Source organism: Castor canadensis, chromosome 13 (assembly GCF_047511655.1).
Source record: "Castor canadensis chromosome 13, mCasCan1.hap1v2, whole genome shotgun sequence".
Taxonomy (NCBI): domain Eukaryota; kingdom Metazoa; phylum Chordata; class Mammalia; order Rodentia; family Castoridae; genus Castor; species Castor canadensis.
The window spans coordinates 54,501,276-54,522,901 of NC_133398.1; the positions used below are offsets into that span (position 1 = coordinate 54,501,276).

Here is a 21,626-nt window from a genome sequence, read left to right on the forward strand (position 1 = left end):
GAAATACTCTGGAGTTAGTAGGTATAGGTAAGAACTTTCTCAATGAAACCCCAGCAGCACAGCAACTAAGAGATAGCATAGATAAATGGGACCTCATAAAACTAAAAAGCTTCTGTTCATCAAAAGAAATGGTCTCTAAACTGAAGAGAACACCCACAGAGTGGGAGAAAATATTTGCCAATTATACATCAGACAAAGGACTGATAACCAGAATATACAGGGAACTTAAAAAACTAAATTCTCCCAAAACTAATGAACCAATAAAGAAATGGGCATGTGAACTAAACAGAACTTTCTCAAAAGAAGAAATTCAAATGGCCAGAAAACACATGAAAAAATGCTCACCATCTCTAGCAATAAAGGAAATGCAAATTAAAACCACACTAAGATTCCACCTCACCCCTGTTAGAATAGCCATCATCAGCAACACCACTACCAACACGTGTTGGCGAGGATGCGGGGAAAAAGGAACCCTCTTACACTGTTGGTGGGAATGTAGACTAGTACAACCACTCTGGAAAAAAATTTGGAGGCTATTTAAAAAGCTGGACATCGATCTACCATTTGATCCAGCAATACCACTCTTGGGGATATACCCAAAAGACTGTTACTCCAGAGGCACCTGCACATCCATGTTTATTGCGGCACTATTCACAATAGCCAAGTTATGGAAACAGCCAAGATGCCCCAGCGCTGACGAATGGATTAAGAAAATGTGGTATCTATACACAATGGAATTTTATGCAGCCATGAAGAAGAACGAAATGTTATCATTCGCTGGTAAATGGATGGAATTGGAGAACATCATTCTGAGTGAGGTTAGCCTGGCCCAAAAGACCAAAAATCGCATGTTCTCCCTCATATGTGGACATTAGATCAAGGGCAAACACAACAAGGGGATTGGACTATGAGCACATGATAAAAGCGAGAGCACACAAGGGAGGGGTGAGGATAGGTAAGACACCTAAAAAACTAGCTAGCATTTGTTGCCCTTAATGCAGAGAAACTAAAGCAGATACCTTAAAGCAACTGAGGCCAATAGGAAAAGGGGACCAGGAACTAGAGAAAAGGTTAGATCAAAAAGAATTAACCTAGAAGGTAACACCCACGCACAGGAAATCAATGTGAGTCAATGCCCTGTATAGCTATCCTTATCTCAACCAGTAAAACCCCTTGTCCCTTCCTATTATTGCTTATACTCTCTCTACAACAAAATTAGAGATAAGGGCAAAATAGTTTCTGCTGGGTATTGAGTGGGGGGAGCGGGAGGGGGTGGAGTGGGTGGTAAGGGAGGGGGTGGCGGCAGGGGGGAGAAATGAACCAAGCCTTGTATGCACATATGAATAATAAAAGAAAAATGAAAGAAAAAAAAAAAACAATGACTGTGTTAGTGATGAAATCAGAACTGAGCATATTACCTTTCAGGAATTTATAATATACAGACACACACATAAGTAAGCTGCACAACTACACTATAAATAGTGCAGAAATATTACATCTCTGAGACAAAATTTGTATCTGAAATTACGATTTCCTTGAAGATACAGATAAATGCTTCATGAGTTATAAGTAGGACTTTTAACTCCAATTGCTTTTGAAACCAGGGAAGAACCTGGGAAGAGGTAACAAGGAAGTGGTAATGCAGATTTGGTCCTTTGGCTTTACATTTCTAAATTTGTTTTTTGTTTCTTTACCTGCCTAAGGACAAGAATGATCATTGGCTTGATGATCATTTAAAACAATGGTTCCCAAACTTATTGGTATAAGCCATAAAACTTAAACATATTTCTCTCATCTTCACCTGCCTTCTGTTTAAGAGCCGGCCATAAAGAAATGATCACCTCACTTGTGTGATGATGTTACATCATAATACTCTCATTCCACAATGATCTTCCCCTATATCCAAGAAGAAAGAATGCCATACAGACAGGACATGAAGAATCTGAGCAGGCAAGCCTTGCCCAGTTTCTCCCTTTTGGTCCTTCCCCCCCTTTAAGATATTAGATCATACCCTTTTTGTCTAAGCACATTTCTATGCAACTGTCCACTCCTCATTGACTCTAAGCATAAAAATGGAGTTTTCTCTGAGTCTTTGAGCCTTCAATCTGAATTTTCCTTTCTTTTGTAAAACTTTGATTAAATACACATGTTGTATTTTTCTCTTTAATTTGTCTTTTGTTAATAGGGATGTCAAGCAAGAAACGATCCTTATAATAGTGAGGGAAAGTATCATACATTTCCACCCATACAGAAATTTGCAAACTGTTTTAAGATAATCTTCCATTCTATGTCTGTGATTAAGAAACCTATCCATACTCTTCCCAAATCTAAAACAGAACCACTGCTAAGGACTTAAAAACAAAACAAAATCTAGGGAAAATAAAAGGAAATACATGTTATTATGCAACAAGACAAATTATGAAAATTGAACGATTTGTTAGCAAATTCTGGCAACATTGTACTTCCTTATTGCCTAGGTATAAGAAAGAGGTGTCTTACCATTCATTTACCTTTGTGCTTCAAAGATGTATATGAACATGTAACCAGAGGTAAGAGGAAGAACAGTACAGATTTTTAGAATTCTCCTGTTGCTATTCACTAGGGTTTAAGACTAAGAATCTGTATAACTCTAAAAAAGTAATTTTTAACTACCATTCAATTAGTTAGTACAATGACTTTGCATAATACATACATGGAATAATTAGTGAAGATGGTTCTTAATTTAAAGGATGTTAAACAGCTTGTAGACATATGGTAACAAGCTGAAATGGGTCATTCAAAATTTATCTAACTAAATTAAAGGGGGGAAGTATTTTTCCTCCCAGGTAGGCATGTCACAAGATAACTAAACTGACTTAGTAGGCTTGCCTGGGAATCCTTAGCTGTCAGTAGTGAATATGCAAAGGGCCAGCAAATTAAATCAACCTGCCAAACTGTCAATTTCAAGCCTCATGACTGCATGAAAATAGCATCACTGAAAGAAATCAAGCATTGCCTTCTTTTGGGTTTCCTGGCATCTATTCAAATACTCATGCAGTTGTGGCTAATTTTGCATGCAAATTTTAGTCAATAAACTCAGAACAAGACCTCCCAAGATATTTCAAAGGATCTGACAGTATTTTTTCTGAATACCAAATTGACAGTAGTTGAAATTCAATCTCCATTTGCCAGTGCTTTACATATGCACAGTGTCCCCACCACAGAGCTAAGTTAATGAAAGTCTTACCTGCTTTCACTCACATCCTCCCAGCCATCCTTACTGAGGTTCTCAAACACATTGCTCATAACCTTGATGGAGTGATTAAGAACCATGTGGTGACGACCCACAGAGTACTTTTTCTTTGCTGCTTTCAATTTTACCTTGGTAGTGGTAGTCTTACATTCATACTGTCCAGATTTCACTTCTGTGGTGGCCATCTCAGATTTAGCCTTGTCTGCTGAATGGTGCGATTTCTCCACTGGATTCACCAGCATTTCATTTTCATTTCTCAGTGTGTTAGCTTCTGCCACCTGTCTCCTTAGGGAAGTGACTTCTTTCTCCAGCTCACTGATTTTTACTTGAAGTTCAGTTTTGTCTTTTTCTGCATCTTTACTCCTCTTAACTAGCAGTTCTAGCTCTTTTTCTCTGGTCTCTGCATCTTGTTGATGTTGTTTTAAGTGGAACTTCAGGAAATCATTTTCTTTCATTAATTTTTTATTCTCTTTTTTAAATTTTCTTGAACTTTTCTCAAAAGATTTTAGCCGATTTTCCAACTCAATGACCTACACAAGAGTTTAATTAACCCTTTTAACATCCAAAACCATAATCTACTGCATTTTTATTATCGTTTCTAACTAATGAAAGAAAACTTACACCTCACACAAGGACAAAATAAAGCTAAGGTACTTAATTTCTAAATACTTCTAAGGTGCTATAGATGAACACAATCAAAAATGCAATAATACATCTGTTGAATAAAGGCCAGATGGTAAAAGAAGTTAAAATTTTACACAAAGTGACACAGAACTAAGTATGCTAATAAACTGCAGAGTTTTCTAAAATCATAAATGCTTTGGCTGTATAGTCTACTCATTGTGCAAAAAATACTTTTTTAGAGAGTTAAAACAATTTATAAAAACATCTAAAAATAGGAACATGGAGAAACTTAGTAAATAACATTTTCTTCAATATTTAACAATCATGAAAAAGTGGTAACTAAATACAAATAACCAGCCCCTCCTTCTCTCTTTCTCTCTCTCTGTGTGTGCATGTGCGTGCACACATATGTGGTTTGAATGTTTGTGTCTCCTCAAAATTCGCGTTAAAGCCTAATTACCAATAAGAGCAAACCCTTTCATGAATTGGATTAGAGCTCTTTTAAGAGACTACAGAGAGCTAGCTAGCTCCTTCTGCCATGTGAGGACACAACTAAAAGACACCATCAGAAAACATAGGTTGAACCTGTTGGCACCTTGATCTTATACTTCCCATCCTCCAAAACTATGTGAAATAAATTTCTGTTGTGCATACATGGCTCAGCTTCTGCATAGTTAGTTATACCAGCTTGAAGGAACTAAGACAACAATCAGCAATTTGATACAATAATAGTCCAGAAATATACAAGATAAAATTTATATTTTTAACACTTTTCAGTTTAATAAACCTTACTTATAGTGGTGAAGATATAAGTTACTTTCAAAAACTGTGTTTTAGTCATCTTTATATCCTCTATTTTTCTTGCAAGTTCAATAGGGTGCATTTAGTTGAACAGTCATTTGCTGATTGGCTATCCCATTGTGGTGCATGGATATTTACCAAAACAATATGAAGAATGTCATCTAATTTTAATCACTTCTATTCCATGGAATGATATACCCAGCTATTAATGTACTATGTCCTTTTAAGACCCACTTTTAACCTAGAGTAGAGGAATATAAAAACTTTTGTACTAGATTATTGTAGATCTCTGTGTATTTCTGTGAAATATACTCTCAATCCAAATATATTATTAGAGAGCTGGTTAATGTGATAATAAATAATGCTAAATAAAATTAACTCTGGATAAATTCTTTTTACTTCTTCCAAATCATCCTACCTTCAACTTTTATTCCCCTCTCATACAATACACTACAAAAAAACAAAGACTATGATCTGTTTATATTTTCTAGTTTCCATCCGTAGATCTTTAATCACTACCTAAATAGTATACTTTCCATATATATGAAAATATTTTACCATGCTAGATTCCAGGGTAGGGTAAATAGAATGGACACTATTTTTTTAAATATGCATTTTGTACAAGTAAACAACTACACTTTAAAATTTTTTATTTTGGCAGTTGTGGTATAAAAATAATAAGAAGAAGCAGGATGGTCTATAGAAAATAGAATTTTGAGTCAGGTCTCTATCTCGAATTCATCTTTGGTCACTTTAGACAGTAAAATATTTAACCTATCTTAACTTTAGTTTCTTCTGTGAGATGAGATTGGTAATACCTACCATGTGGGTTTGTTATAAGAATTAAATATGGTCATAAAAACAAATCCTGGCATACAGTTAAGTACTAAACAGTTTATCATCATCAATATTGTTTCTATTATTATTACTTTTTTTTTATGGTACTGGTGTTTGAACTCAGGGCTTTACCAAGCACTCTACCACTTGTGCCAAGTCTCTAGCCCAGTTTCTATTATTATTATTACTCTTAACAGCTACCTAATAAAATTACTTGAACTAAAATATAATTACTGTGTTAAATATGCTGAATTAGCCATTAAATCAACTTTTTTGTTTTAATTAAAATAAACTGTTACAAACAAATATAACAAATGTCTTTAATATTTCAATTCTGGAAATAAACTTTTTTTTTCTATAGATAAAATCTATTTAAGTTTGGATATAACTCATGGAAATTTTATATGTTGGAGTCCAGAACAAATATCTACCAACTATCGTACATTGGCATGCTGAGTATTTTGAACTGAAAGGGCATTTGAAAGGCAAAGTCTCTTTGACTTCCTCCTATCCTCATACCTACCCACTTCCTCCCCCAGTGTGAGTCATGGAAACAAGAATTTCTCTTTACCAAGGTAGGTCATTAAAACTAGAACTCCTCTCTCCCAAAGCAAACCATAATACAAAGAAAGATCACTTTCTCCCTTCTCTTTTCACTCTTGAAAATCTTTACTCCAGACAAGTCCTACCCCATCTTAGGGGAAAGAATACTAACAGTCAGGCCAAGAAGAATCCGAATAAACTGGTCTTTCTGGGGGTTCTCCCTCAGTCTATTTTACCTTTAGATTATACATTTTATCCCAATCACATTTTGAAACAGCTGTCTTTTCTTCATAGAACTTAAGCATAAAAACAGTTTTCCTTGGCTCTTCATTCTGAAACTTCAAGTGAGATGTAAAAAAAACATTAAATAAATTTGTTAGGCTTTTCTCTTGTTACTCTGTCTTTTGTTGCAAGAATATTGGCTGTTATTCTTAGGATGAGTGAAAAAAGTCATCACACTTTTGTGTCCCTACGCATACCAATGAAAAATATCAGTGTTTTAAAGTTTGTTCACTGCGTTATGCAAATCTATGTTAAACCACAAGAACTGTTCAAAATAATCTGTACTTATGATTAAAATGGAAAACAGAAAAAGAAACTAAGATACTACTTCTAAAGACTTTAAAAAGAAAAAATCCATAGCAGCTATTAAAGTATTATTCAAGTTACGCTCACAAAAATTGTTAACTGATTTTAAGAATGAAAACAATTCTGAGAAATTGTTAAAGGCATTTGGCTTGTTTTAAATCAGCTGAAAGAAAGTCCAGTTTCATTTAAAATAATCAAAGAGATGGCTCTTTTCAAAACTGAAATAAACACCAGCTATTATGAAGTATGCATATTAGTTTTCTAGAACTGACATAAAGTAACAAGAACTGGTGACTTAAACAACAAGAATTTACTTTCTCATAGTCTAGAAGCCCCAGACAAAGTGTCAACAAGGTTGGTTTCTTTTGAAGCCTCATTCACTGTCTTGTAAACTGCAATCCTTTCACCAGGTCACATGGTTTCACTGTGTGTTTGTCAGTATCCTAATTTCTAATACCAGCATATTGAATTAGGGCATACTCTAATTATCTCATTTTAACTCAGTTACCTCTTTAAAGACTTTATCTTCAAATACTGTTCAGTATCTGAGATTAAGATTAGGACTTTAATGTATTATTTCAAAGACAAGTAATTGTCAATAACAGTGTGAAATGCTAATATATCATTTTTAAATTAATCTATTTACATTCCTAATATAGATAAGAATTTTCATCTTATTACTAACTTTTAAATCCATTCTGAATGAGGGTCATATACATCCTTTTAAAATAAGTAAATTTAATCATGAGGATTTAAATCATGAAGTACACAAATGAATTACATTGATATAAAAATTAGTGTGAAATTACTATCCTAGTATGATATATGGCCCAGTGAAAAATAAGTACTGTTGGTTTTCCAGGTCTTTAAAGGGAATTTCTGGATCCATTATAGTAATAGTCATTTCTTGTGATTAGAATGAAATAATAGATTTATTCTAGAGCAATAAATAGTAAAATATTATATATCTATATAAATAAAAATATAAAACCTGGCAAACAAAAATGTTACTATGAAACGAAGATAACAATCTACTATAAGCTGCATGACATCTTAACTGATAGTACCTACATTACCACAATTTTTCATTTTACTTTAAGATGAATGAACACGCGCACTTCTTCTCTAGTTACTATGTTAACCTGATGTGTGACACTCAGTAACAACAAGATGACAGCCTTTGTTACCTGACCATATGGCAAGTGTTACAAGTATAGTGAATCATATCATCTGCTGTAAATCACATTTCTTACAAGTCAATTCACAGATGCAATAAATATACTTAGGTATAATAATACTTTTTTGTATATCTGTGTATTTCCAACTTTAAGTATTAAAGGTATATAAAAAACAAAACCAATTCATCATGACCAAATGACAGTTATAAGAATAAACTATTTAAAGACTATTTTCTTTAAAAATACCAGAAAGTGTAAATAAAATTAAGTGAATTTCATTGAACTCAATAGCAATGTATTTATATACAAAAACATAAGCATAAAATTGTGAAGATAACATCAAAATGTTTTTCCTTGCTTCCTTATTCCCCCCCAAAAATATTAAGATTTCAAAACAGCATTTTATCATTAATGACAGACATAGTGTATCATGTGATACAGATGCACTTACTAAAGTCAGAAAGCTATACTAAATTACAAGGTATAAATTTTTACTAAAATGACATGAGCCATGCTTACTTCCAAGTGTAAAATGATAAACATACTACTATTTCACTGTTGTAGAGACATAACTGTGATCGATTTTTAGTTCAAATATTGTAAATCTGTATGTCTTTTGCAGTGTAGCAGTTTTATGATCCATTTTAAACTTGATCTGTTCAGTTACAACTAGTAAGCACATATAATTTAAATTTTGTTAACTTCTATTGTTTTCATACTCTCCATTTCACCTTTAAAAATATTTTCAATTTATGTGAACAGAAGCACAAGTGTTTACACATTTATTTCACTAACATTGATTTTTTACCCCATTTTGGCAAGCCAATGATTTGAATTATGAATTTAAATTAAGGGTTCATATGAGGTTTAAGTTCATGAGCCCTCATTTTAAAATATAATCCTTTACTTTAAAATTCAGATTTAACTTGTTCAGCTCAATATCTTAAAGATTACACTACCTTCTGTAATGTCTGTTCTGACATTTCTTTCCCATTCTTCTCTGAAGTACTCTTGTTGACCTCATCATCTTCATGGTATCTAAAGAGTTGTTCTGGTAGAGAATAAATAAAATATTATGTACTTTGTATACTGCTGAAACACTGTCATTTTAAGGGAAAGTGTTCTGTGGTTTTTCAGTTATGAAAAATCTAGTCTATTTTCTCATTATTATTCAAGCAAGAACTAAACTGTGACCTTTTTCAAGATTTTCAGTCACATAATTATGTATCTTTGTAGTGTTCCTTTTTTTCTGCAGTGTTAAGACTTTCAAAAGTACAATAGATCTGCAGGTTAACAATGCCACACTTTCATTCCCATTTTCATTCTTCTGTAGACTATTCCCCCTTTGCCTTAAAAGCAGAATCCGTTGCCTTTTTATCTACACAGTCACTACTAGTTTTGTTCTCTGGATCTTGTTCCCTGCCAGGAGGATCAGAGTGATTGCTGAACAAAGCAAACAGTAACAGAATTAGGGTGAACTGAAACTGTAACACCCCCTACTAAAACCTTTTGTCCAAGTGAAAGATCATGCACTGAGCAGGGTAAACCATAAAAACCATATTTCTAGAAAAACGGACTTGATAACAAATAGAAACCCAGGCAATACTGGTGAAGTTGTTTCTACAAATCATTCTCACAACGGTTATACAACTGATTACCAAAACCTTTGCAGCCAAGCAAAAATCTACAAGTAATTTATCAAGTATAAAGGAAAAAGTAATAAAAATTTTATTAATATTATTAAAATTGAAATTAACCAAACCTATAAATAATTATCAGAAAAATTAGTGACAAATTTGAACACTTTCTTATTGAATTATTTTTGAAATACAGTATTTATTTAAAAGAACAAAAAGAGAGCAAAAAGAAGCTAAAAGGATACATACACATCTGTGTTAGCCTGAGATGATTTTTGCTTTTAAAATATGCTTGACTGCTGTAGGTCAGTGTAAAACTTTGATTTATCAACAAAGGAAAAGGAATACAATATTATTCTCTGTAGAGTACAAATCCTCTTGGTATAAACAGTGACTAACAAGTTTGTTAGAGTGAATTAGGCATTTCTTTTGTCTTTGAAACATGACATACCCAATTAAAACTTCTGTACTCATGAAATAAATAGAACACTGTGCTAAGGATAATAAAAGCTAGAATAGGTAGAATTTGCCACCTGGGGAATAAGTACCTTTACCTTGATAATAATCTATCAGTTCCCTAGTTTCTTTTTCTGGTCCCTTAACACCACGGTGCTGAATTCATTTACAACAGTCTTTCAGCAATATAGACATAATATGCAAATACAACTCATCTGTTCTAGTCATTTAAGTATCTCCTACAGTTCTGAGTGAAAAAACCTATTCTTAAAATTTTTATTCTTAAAAAGTTCTATATAAAAAGAGCAGAGAGTGCTAACAATAGCTAAACAACTCTAAGAAAATATATGCTAAGATTAATTTTAAAATGAATTTCTTTACTGCTTTTTTCTCCTGTGTGCAAGGCCCACTAGTGGACTAACTGTTCACCTGTGGTTATCTGCTAAAAAGTTTTTTCTCACTTTCACAGGCTTATACCGACTATTCAAGCAACCAGGCCTATGCCATAGAGAGCAATGAAGACCCAACTCTCTGCCTCTTCCATTCTCTCACTCTTCAAGGATCTCAGATCTCAGGATTTTGGAAGTTAAGAGGACCTAGTTAGGAATCTATGTTTCCTTTTTTTTTTTTTTTTGATGGTGCATGTGCTTTAGTTTACAGGAGATTTTTACTATTTTAGTTTAAAATCTTTTTAAGTATTAGTTTTTTAAAAACTCATTCTGACTTATACCCTTTCTCAGGAATGTCTTCTCTCTCCATTTCTTTTCTTTTTAACTTTTTTTTTAGGGGCAGAGGAATACTGGGGTTTGAACTCAGGGCTTTGCCTTTACTAGGCAGACACTGTACTCACTGTACTATTTAAGCCACACCCCCATTTTTGCTTTAGTTATTTTAAGATTGAGTCTTGGATTTTCATTTGGGGCCTGCCTTAGACCAGGATCCTCCTACCTGTGCCTCCCATGTAGTTGTGACCACATATGTGTACCATCACGCCCAGTTTATTGATTGAGATGGAGTCTTGCTGACCTTTTATTGTTTTGTCTTGTTTTTGTTTTTATCTTTTTCTGTTGCCTGGACTGGTCTCCAATTATGATCCTCCTGATCTCTGCCTTGCTAGCACTTGGGATTATAGCCCTGTAATGAGCCACAGAGCTTGACCTCGTTTACACTTTTAACTTGGCCTATTTATAGTTGTTTAAACTTATTTTATTCTATCTTTCTATATTTTTCTTTTTCTTTTAATCTTCTTGGCTTATTATAGGGGTGAAGGAAATTTTTCCCTCTTCCTCCAAATGTTGGTATCTTTAAGTCTACTGAAATAAGCCAACAACAGACAGGTGAATAGAAGATACAGAAATTTATTAATATGCTCATGTGCACAGGAGCCGCATGAAATATGAAAACTAAATGAAGTGCCACAAGGTTGAAGCTTCAGTACTCTTCACAGGAGGGAAGGAGAAATGGAAGAAGGTGTTGCAGGCAATTTTCCAGGGGCAGTTAATGATGTTTTAGAAGAATGAAGTGAGTCTGAAGGACAGACAATATAGCCTGGGACAGAGGTGAGGGACAGAACTACTCTATCAACAAAGATTGTCAATCCATGAAGACAAAGTCTCTCAGGAGGCAGTTATCAGAAGAATGGTTGATATCGTCTATGAAAATAGGTGGACACCTGTTACTCTTCTTTTCTATGAGTTATCTTCCATGATTAGTGAGATTTGGGGGAGGGAGTCCATTCCTTTTGGAAAACTTCCCTCAGTCAGATTGGAAAACATCAGATAGATTCTTTCCCTGTGACTGGTGGTAATACACAAGGAAAGTTGAGAAAGACCTTTATTCTGAGGTAGTTTCAAAGGGTTTCCAATTTCTCTTCCTTCAAAGTGCTTTCCATATCAAAGCATCTTACTCTGAGGTATGTCTTCTGAGCCACTTATTAATTAATCTGAATTCTCCTGCAACTTTTTGCTGCTTATTCTTTTTTTAATTCTCTTTTATCAATATGAACATGCTATTTTAAAATCTATTATCATTATCATTTTCCTTATTTTTAAAATTTTTGTTTGCTGTAGACGGGATATCTCTCTGTAGTCCATGCTCGCCTGGAACTACATTCCTCCTATCTCAGTCTCTAAGTGCTGGGATTACAGGTCTAAGCCATCAAGATTTTTCCTGATCTGAGTATGTTGCTTACTACACAAACTTCAGGTTGTGATTATATTGATTTGTAAGGTTAAGAAATGGTAATAGGTATTGTTTTTTGTAAGAGAAATTTCCTAAATAATATTTCCAGGGTCTTTATTTCAGTTTTGGTAAAGGAAAATAATAGAACCAATATGAGATACATAGATAGAAAGAGAAGAATAAATAACACAGGACCCAGGGAACAGGTACTACAAGAGGTATTTAAACTATTTTTTCAGTTAGCTAAAAACAGGAGAAAAGGCTGGCATCTCTGCCTTTATTTTATCTGTTTTTACTCTGAGCCATTCACTTTGCAGTCACCTTGGAATCTATGTAGGATAGGATTGATCTATAATGCATTTACAAGGAGGGATGAAGAAAAATGCTCCCAAGGAAGAGAACAACAGAGGCTTTGCAAGACAGAGGACAACCTGCTAGGAAACAATCCAGAGCAAACTGCTACCCTCGAGTAATGACAGCAATAACAACTTCTCTAGACCACTCCCAAAGCAAGGAATAAAATAATGACCAACCAGGCCACATCTGTGATTGGGACTGTTTAATCAGTATGCACACATTTCACTCCCTGCCCAAATTTGTTGTCTACTTAAACATCTAAAGTGAGGCAGTAATTTGGAAATGAAACCTGTTGGCAATAATGGCACCGATAGATTTCAGTTCTTACTGCACACTTAAGCTTCTGTTTTCCAGGATCACGGTCCTGCCTCCCAGGGTCACAGTCCTGCCTCAAGTCTAGCTTGAATCCTCCTACTGCCTCAACCTCCAATCAGCATGAGCCATAAGATCCTAACCAATTAGATCATGCTGAGTCCCACTGAGGGGTATTTAAGCCCTTGCCGTTCCTGCTTCTCTCTCTTGGCTCTCTCCCTCTCCCACCCGGCAATAAAGAATCTCTTGGCCAGATCACTCCTCTCCACGTGGTCATTTTTGGGGCCTACATTTCCAATATTTTGGTGCCATGACTTGGATGGGGGCTCTCCACTAATCCTGGTGGGACCCCCATTCCAACTCACCCCACAACCACCCTGAGGACGTGACTGGCCAGGACTCATCCTCCCGATCGCCCTGCTTGCATCCAACACCAGACATTCTTTGCTGAGTCCACATACCCTTCTCGGGCTCCCTTTGCGGACTCTCCCTTCGGTGTCTCTGGGGTTTTCAAACACTCCCCCTGTTTGGCTACCTCTGGGTGGCTCAGGCAGCAGAGGGATTCCCTCAGTTGTCAGGCTTGGATCCATTTTGTCATGGGTCTCAGAGACCCCTCATCAAAAAGCCTGGGCCCAGGTGACCCATAGCCCTCGGCCATTCAGCCCAGCACGCCACTAGAACTCAGTGACGACTGATTCTCGTGGGCCTTGTGCTGTTGTCGGGTATTTGTACTGCGCAAGGATGCTCCATAGTACATAATATCCTCCTCTCCCATTCTGGGACCGGGTCCCTCATAATGGGTGCCTCTACGTCTTCTCTGCCGTCTGACTCGTCATTGAGATGCCTCCTCAATAATTTAGACACCTTGAGTTTGGCCCCAGGCATAAAACCAAAAAAAAAAAAATTTAATCCACTTTTGCACTCAAATCTGGCCCACTTATCCTTTAGACAACCAAAATCACTGGCCCCTTTCCAGGTCTTTAAATCCCAACCTTCTATGGGACATATAACTACTGTGAGCGATTGGGACAACGGGGAGAGATTCCATTATGTCCAAGCCTTTTCATACTTCCGTCTAAATCCGGCTCTCTGACTTGAAACCCTCCCTCTGTACTTTCTGTTCCCCTGCACAGATTCTATCAGCCTGTAAACCAGTTTCTAAATTAGCCAATTCCTCTCTAAACCTCCTCCTTCCCCACGTAAACAGACTTCTTGCACTGCTTACCATACCTATCTCCTCCTATCTTCCTGAAAAACTTTCTCTGTCATGGAGTTAAGCAACCCACTCCTTGCCAATTCTGGCCTCAAGGCGGTTCCAGCTCTGCAGAGCTCATGCTCTCTTCCTCTGAGCTGAGACAAAGCCCCGGATTTATTTGGCGACTGGAGAGTGGAGGTTTTGTTTTTGCTGAAAGCCTGCCAACACCAATCAATGGGAGCAACCTGGAGGCACAGGTGATGGCTAATCCCTTAAGCATGTGTCATGCCTCCAGGCTCTGCCTTCCCCTCCCTTACCTAAGATGTCAGCACACCTTTTCTGCCTCCTCCATGGTCTCACCACATGTCCTTTGTCTCTGTCTGCCTTCCCCTCCCTGGGCTTACTGGGACCCTGCCTCCCATGAAAAACCTTGTAGCATGGTACCATATGACTTAAGTTATTCCAACTAGTTTGCCAGGCCTCTCAGTCTAAAGTAACTTTAAGTCAGCTGCTTTACCAAACTGCTTACAAAAAACTGCAGCTGCCATGCTCAGGCTGTAACTCCGCCCTCACAAGGGGAGGAGGGAAAGCAAACAGGCACACCTGTGCACAGGATGCCGGCTTCTGGACACAGCAAAAACGCCTGCCACAGCTAAGAAAATCCATAGAGAGGATCCAGAAAATCCCAGGCCACCAGCCACACGTGGCGATGGCTATGGCCCGCCACCACTTCCTGTAGAATAAACACATGCAGAGTACACAGGAAGGGGGGAGGGGCGACAGGCCGCAGGATCAGGCCTAGGCAGTCAGGGTCATTTGTCCCAGGTGTGTGTGGAGGGAGTGGAGCCTTGCACAAGTCCTGCTCCTAGCCCCACCTCAGAACTCAGGGCATCAGACCCAGCCCTTGTAAGCCATCTCATTAGAAAAGCAATGGGTTCGGGCCCAGGCCACTCAAGTTGGAAATGATTATATGGCTCAAGCAGTAGAGTGCTGCTTTACAAGCAGAAAGTCCTGAGTTCAAGCCCAGTACAGGCAAAGTAAAAAAAAAATAATAGTATTTGGGGCTGAGGAAGTAGCTCAATGGGAGAATGTCTGCCCAGTATGTGCAAAGCCCTGGGTTCAATTCCCCAGCATTACTTAAAAAAAAAAAAGAACAACAAAAAAATGGTAAAGAAGATAAGTGGCATTAATGTCACTGCAGCCATCTCATAGTAGAAAAACGTAGTTTAACTTAGACCAGATCCCTCATTCTTCAAGCGAGGAAACTGAGGCCCAGAACAGTTCAGAGACTTGCTCTCCAGAGTGTCAGGTATCAATGTAAAATAACAACTTTACTTTACAGCAACAACTTTAAAAAAAAACAAAATGCTCTTACAGCATCTTAAGGACGTGATCAGAAAGCATACCATGGTGGACTCGGAGTCCCAGGTGAGAGAGGTTCTCCTCAAAGACAAATTTAACAGTCAGTCCCAGATATTCGTAAAAAACTCAGACTGTGTCTGAAGGGAAAAGTCATTGAACCAAGTAATACAGCTAGCCATGTCTGTATTTATGGCTATGTCTGTAAGTCCAGGACCTTACTAACAGGAGAGAAAAAGATAAGAGACACCATGGCCTCATTGCTGCTCTCAGAGAGGGTCCCACCCGACTGGGGCCTGTATCCTGAACTTGCTACCATGGTGGGCAGGAGGGGCAATTCTGCAGAGAATGCTTAAGGGGGGACAGCCCGGGAGACAGCCCCACCCCCCAACCAGGACCCTGCCCTCTGCAAGGGTAACCACTGGAGGTCTAAGTGCCCCCGTCACCAGATGGAAGGCGAGATGCCACCTGTATAGATTGATGGGTCCAAGCCTCCTATCCACACTCCACTTCTTGGCATCAATGCTGAGGAGCCATAATGGCAGAAAAACAAAAGGTCATTTTCCTCCTAGACAGTGGAGCCTGTCTCTCTGTTTTACCTTTTTCTCCTGGTCCCCAGTCCAATGACAAAAGTTATCATTTGGGACAAATCTTGCCAGCCCCTAGAGTGCTAGTTTACCTGGCCTCTGGCCTGCTCCTCTTCTGTCACTCTTTCCCCATAGTACCTAAAACTCCAGTGTCCCTGCTGGGACAGGATTTACTATCTCAATTAAAGGCTAAAATTCTCCTCCCCACAGGCAGCCATTTCTGCTGCCCCCTCCTTCAGGAACAAAGAGATTGCACAGTGTGGACTGATGAGATGAGTGTAGGGTGAGTCAGGATGGCCCTCCCTATTCAAATAAAACTCAAAAAATCCCTCACCATTTCCACACCTAAAACAATTATCCCCTCAAGCCTGAGGGACGATGAAGCCTTATGCCTATTCCTAAAAACAGTAAGGGCTACTAATTAGTTGCTCCAGCTCCTACAATAAATTTAAAATTCTTATACAAGTTAGTTTTAAAACACAAGTTACAAAGTAAACAACTGGAAAGGATATAGATAGGTAATAAATGTATTTTTTGAGAAGTTAAAGGAAAAAGGAATGGTGTTTTGGATGAGAAGGGATTTTGGAAAGAAGGATTTGTCCTAAAGATTGTTTCAAATAGGAAGGATAAGGACAAACCATCAAAGAGTTTAGTATGTTGTATGAAGGTCTGGGTAAGTTTAAAAGTGTATAATAAACTTCGATGTGTGATAATGTTAAAGTTGAATATAATCTAAGAGTTGCCTAAAAGATTTTTAGGGTCATGTCAAACTAAAATCAAATCTTCTATGTCTATGAAATAACAAGGTTATCTTAATATTGTTCTGCTCTGAGTAACATCTATAAAAAACCATTTCAGAGAAAGATTTTATCAAAGAAATTATTTGTGTTTTCTGCTGATCTTGTCAAGCTTTTAAGTACTACTAAATCAGAGTTCATTTACATATTTGCTTATGTGTCTTAAATGACCACCTTGTAACAGTGTTATCTGAATATGGTACAAACATTTAAAAGGTTAAAAGTGTCAATTTATATAAAATAATGAGCTAAAGCTCTCTTTTATCCAAGAGTGTTACATTTAAATCCTGACAGTCCCTGCCTCCCACAGGTCACCTACCTAGGTGTGGCCTTAAAGGGACAGACTCACTCCCTGAGTCATAAATGCATCAACCCAATCTTCTGTTTCCCAACCCCCCTACCATAAGACAGCTTACAGCTTTCCTGGCAGTTACAGGATTTTGCAGAGTTCAGATCCCTAGGTTGGTAGTCCCTGAACAGACACCTTTTTATGCTCCTCCTAATATTCCTATTTGGGTCTTAGATAATGTATGGCCACCCATTTCTCTCTTTGTAGTTGGAGGACTCTTGAAATTGTCTAGGGAACAACATTTTACAGTGGTTCTCCTGGCCAATGCCCATCCTAAAGGCTATGTTTCTTGCTCTCCTATCCTTAAGCTTCATCCCTTGTATCATACTGCATGTCTGCTCTTGCTAATCAAAAATTTAACCAGCTGTACCTCCAGGGATGTCAACCTCTCCAAAACGTGAGGATAGTTGGCTGATACCCACCATGCGGAGGTTGGAGGATTGGCTCGAGACTCTTTACGACCTATGGCTACAAGGGACCTTCATCAACTTAAGGGAAGAGGAAATCTTCATTTTTGGAGCCTGGGTGTACACCATCATGAGGCTCAGCACCCCAACATTGTTTGCCAACTGACCCTCCCTTCCCCTACACCGCCCCTCGTCAGCTCGAAGAAGCCAGAGCAAACACAACGCCACCGTTCTTTAACAAACAAAAAAGGGAGGAATGTTGGCAATAATGGTGCCGATAGGTTTCAGTTCTTACTGCACCCTTAAGCTTCTGTTTTCCAGGGTCACGGTCCTGCCTCCCAGGGTCATAGTCCTGCCTCAAGTCTAGCTTGAATCCTCCTTCTGCCCCAACCTCCAATCAGCATGAGCCATAAGATCCTAACCAATCAGATCATGCTGAGTCCCATTGAGGGGTATTTAAGCCCTTGCCCTTCCTGCTTCTCTCTCTTGACTCTCTTGGCTCTCTCCCTCTCCCACCCGGCAATAAAGAATCTCTTGGCCAGATCACTCCTCTCCTCATGGTCATTTTTGGGGCCTACATTTCCAACAAAACCTTGACTTGTGTGTTCTGAATTGACAATTGTAGAATACCCACTTAGTGTCTGGAGAATCAGAGAATTTGTTATACCCACACAATTGGTATCATAGTGTGAGCAAAAACAGCTCATAGTACTATTGCAGGAAGGCCTAAATAATTCCATTTGTTTCTAACTCCATCTTATTTCTTTTTCTTCCTTCTGAGGTCTCCTGAGTCTTTCTTCTATACAGTACATCCTTAATATCTACAGGTGTATGGTTCCATGGAGATCACCACTGAGGAAAACCTGCAAATGTTCAGGATGCATACAGAGTTCCGTACTATACTGTACTATACTGTGGATGTTTGACTCATTTTTTCCATAATACTGCCCAACATCCACTAAAGACATGATGCCTTTCAATTAATCTAAAATTCACTTTAGATAAACTTAATTTGACCACATTAACTTTTACCTTATTTGGGGGGAGCATTTTCTTTTTGGAAAGCACAATTCCATAAAATTAAGGGCAGAGAAATACTCAGCAGATCATAGAATGATTTAAACTCAACTTATAACGATGCAGGACTGACAGAACATCTTTGCATCCACTGAGCTATGTGATATGCACATGGGAATTTAAAATTTTTGTTTTTCAAATTTCTTTTTATTTTTATTTAATTTTTTTGACTGTGTTAGTCAAAACTGCCTATAATAAATCTGTGAATAAGGTAGGCTTACTGTAATTAAATTGAGTCCCAAAAACAATAGAGCTATCTGATGAACATCTTAAGACAAAGGACTAAAACTACTCCTAAGCAATAGAGACCTTTGAGCCTTACATGGTAAAACCTGAAACAATGGCCCAAGGTGATAGTCAAGTAGACCACAGGGCAGACCAAGATGACCTAAACGACTATCACTAGACTACTATCCCCAGAAACCTCCGTCCTTGCCTTAATTTCTCTTTCCTATGCAACAGTGATGTTGTTGTAAACACTTTGTAGACAGATTTTAGGTCATCAGACCTCTGTTCTTCCCAATGTGGTCACAACTAATAAAGCTTCTTTCCTGCCTTTACCACCACTGGTCTCTTTGATTGGCTTTTTGAGAAAGGTAGCTGAGTGCAATTCATTGAAACTCCCAGGAACCAGGGCTTTTGCCTTAACTCCAGTATATCTATTTGAGATAAATGAGTTAGGAATAAATATATAATAAACAGCAAGATCTGCCATAAAAAAATTTGGGGTTTTGTGTAAAACACTGTCTCCTTAGGCAAGATAAAAGTGAAGCAGACAACTATAATTAGAACCCATCTCCTCTAAAAAGTGACCACAATTCACTGAAAAATAAAGTCCTCTTTCTGATGGATGAAAGAGCAAGAAATAAATTCTGTTTCTGGTGGAAAGGAGAAAAATCTCAGTCATTCCAAGCAATTGTTCCTTTGAATGCAAATGTTAGACTTGATACATTGGTCCTGAGACCCAACCCATCAACCTCCTTTGACTTTAGCGGAACCAAAGACTTAGGAAGATTCTATCCAATAGTTTATTACCTGCCATAAATATTGTGATAACAGTGTTGACTGGACAATGTAGGTAAATTCTTCTAGGAAAAGAGGTAGAAAATAAGAGGTGACAGGTAAACTATACCCAATAGGCTTTTTTTGCCTTAAAAAATAAAATGACTTTAATCAGGGCTCTTTAATCTCATTAGTTGATATGGATATAGCTGCAAAAAAGATTGAAATAGGCTGTCTTCAATTCCTTTAGCTTGAAGGCCATATGTAATACCATTTGTTACTTTCATGTTATGGCGTAAGTCCATAATTAATACTTTAAACTTTTTCTACTTTGATATGTTTCATAATATTCTAATTCTAATTTTTACAAGTAAATGAATTATTTTTCTGAGGTTAACACTTTGTGCTTCTGATTTCATGTTACAAAATGTGTCCCATGGTCAAAAATGTCATATCATGATTGAAGCTCATGTTGATGTCAAGATTAAGATGGTTATTTGCTTCATCTACTTTGTGATGGTTTTACTAAAAAAATGCAACAATCAGATACACAAGACCTCTTATGATCAGCACCAACAGGTCCCACAAATCCAGAAGAGGATAGACATCATGACCCAAGAGCTGCACACAAATGACTTGAGAGAAGTCATTAGTTATTAATTATTAATAAATATATAAATTCATTCCAGACAACACTGGCAAAGGCAAAGAAAAGACTTGTCAGTTAATTTAGCTTCTTCATGATGCCTTCACTAGAAAAGCAAAATTGCTGAACTGGGAAAACTCAATGAAACTTAGTATGAAGGTGTTAGTTCTAGAAAATGGACATGAATAAGGTGTTAAAGTGGAACGGGCTGATGGACATGAACCACCAGTCCAAACATCTGTTTAAAATTCAGATTTTTAGTAGTCACAAATAAGAAATCTACCATCTGTGAAGAAAAGAGAAGGTTGTGTGACAATGATTTTGATTTTTAATTGAACTAGTTTTTTCTTTACCTTTTTCCTTTTATTCTTTCTTATTATGAGTGTTTATGTGTATATAATTTTTCAAAAACAATAACTTTTTTTATATATAAAGGAAGCCAAGAAGAGTCTTAGAAATTCAAATAGGTGAGTGGTAAATGGAAAGAAGTTCTGCTGACAGGGACAAAGAAGATCCAGGCAAGAGTAGGGAGTAAGAAGGAAAACCCAGTGCTTCAGAAGCTGATAAAGGAATGAGTTTGAACAATGATGAAAATTAAAGGTGTAAAATATCAGGAATCAAATATTGGTTTGAACAAATCACTAATAACCTATGTAAAAGCAATAAAACAATTACAACAAAAGGTAGAAGAGAAATAAGAACATAATTATTAAGGATAAATTGTCAACAACTAAAAATACAGTGATAATAATTAGGCTACAGCAGGTTAAATAAGAAACCCTATCAAGCTTACTTTTTCTAAAGAGGTAGAGAAGTTGTATAGTAAGTATAACTACCTTTGTTTTTAACTAAGGAATAATTTTTCAATCAGACTTATAATACATTCCCTATTACTGAACTATCAGGCTACTGGTCAAGGAGATTGTATGTTTGAAATTTTCTAAGTGTCCTAGGTTTAAGATTTGGTTCTACGAAAACAGATGAGAACTAAATAATTTCAAAATTTATAATGTCAAATGAAAATATGAATTATTAATGCTGAATATAATTATACAACTGTGAACAAGCATAATGAGGAAAACTTTATCAATGAACAATAAAAATAAGTATCTTTTCTCCTTATCAAGCATCTCTTCAGAATGTTTTATAAATTATAAAGCCTGCCCCAAATGGGACTTTTAGAGGTTCCCTCTCATGAGAGGTATAAGGAAGAGAGAAAGTAAGAAAAAGAAACTGAAACTCAGACATTAAGAACTACATAACTTAACAAGGCTTGTACTCAATATTTATTTTAATAAAAATTACCTTCTCTTTTCTCTGCCATACATCTATTCAATTCTTGTATTGTTGCCTTATCAATAGACATATGTACTTTCAGTTCATCCAATTCTTCTTGGAGATTCATCCTATGAAAATTGAAGCAATAAAAAAATTACATAAAATGTGCAAGTTATTGAATAA

General features: G+C 36.9%; 1 protein-coding gene across 16 annotated transcripts in view; it reads right to left on the reverse strand.

Moving 5' to 3' along the window:
- Nucleotides 1–21,626, reverse strand: part of Cntln (centlein) — a 314,618-nt gene that overhangs the window by 100,562 nt on the left and 192,430 nt on the right. For 11 of the 16 annotated variants that reach the window (XR_012440429.1, XR_012440430.1, XM_074051749.1 and 8 more), the window contains 4 exons: nucleotides 21,471–21,571; nucleotides 8,763–8,854; nucleotides 6,274–6,375; nucleotides 3,227–3,762 (listed from right to left, as the gene is read on the reverse strand). Coding sequence is in view for 14 of the 16 variants with exons in the window: in XM_074051749.1 (XP_073907850.1) it covers nucleotides 3,227–3,762; nucleotides 6,274–6,375; nucleotides 8,763–8,854; nucleotides 21,471–21,571 (831 nt within the window). In the remaining 2 variants the exon portion in view is untranslated. The remainder of the gene's footprint in view (nucleotides 1–3,226; nucleotides 3,763–6,273; nucleotides 6,376–8,762; nucleotides 8,855–21,470; nucleotides 21,572–21,626) is intronic. The other 5 variants (XM_074051753.1, XM_074051752.1, XM_074051755.1 and 2 more) reach the window with 2 other exon arrangements.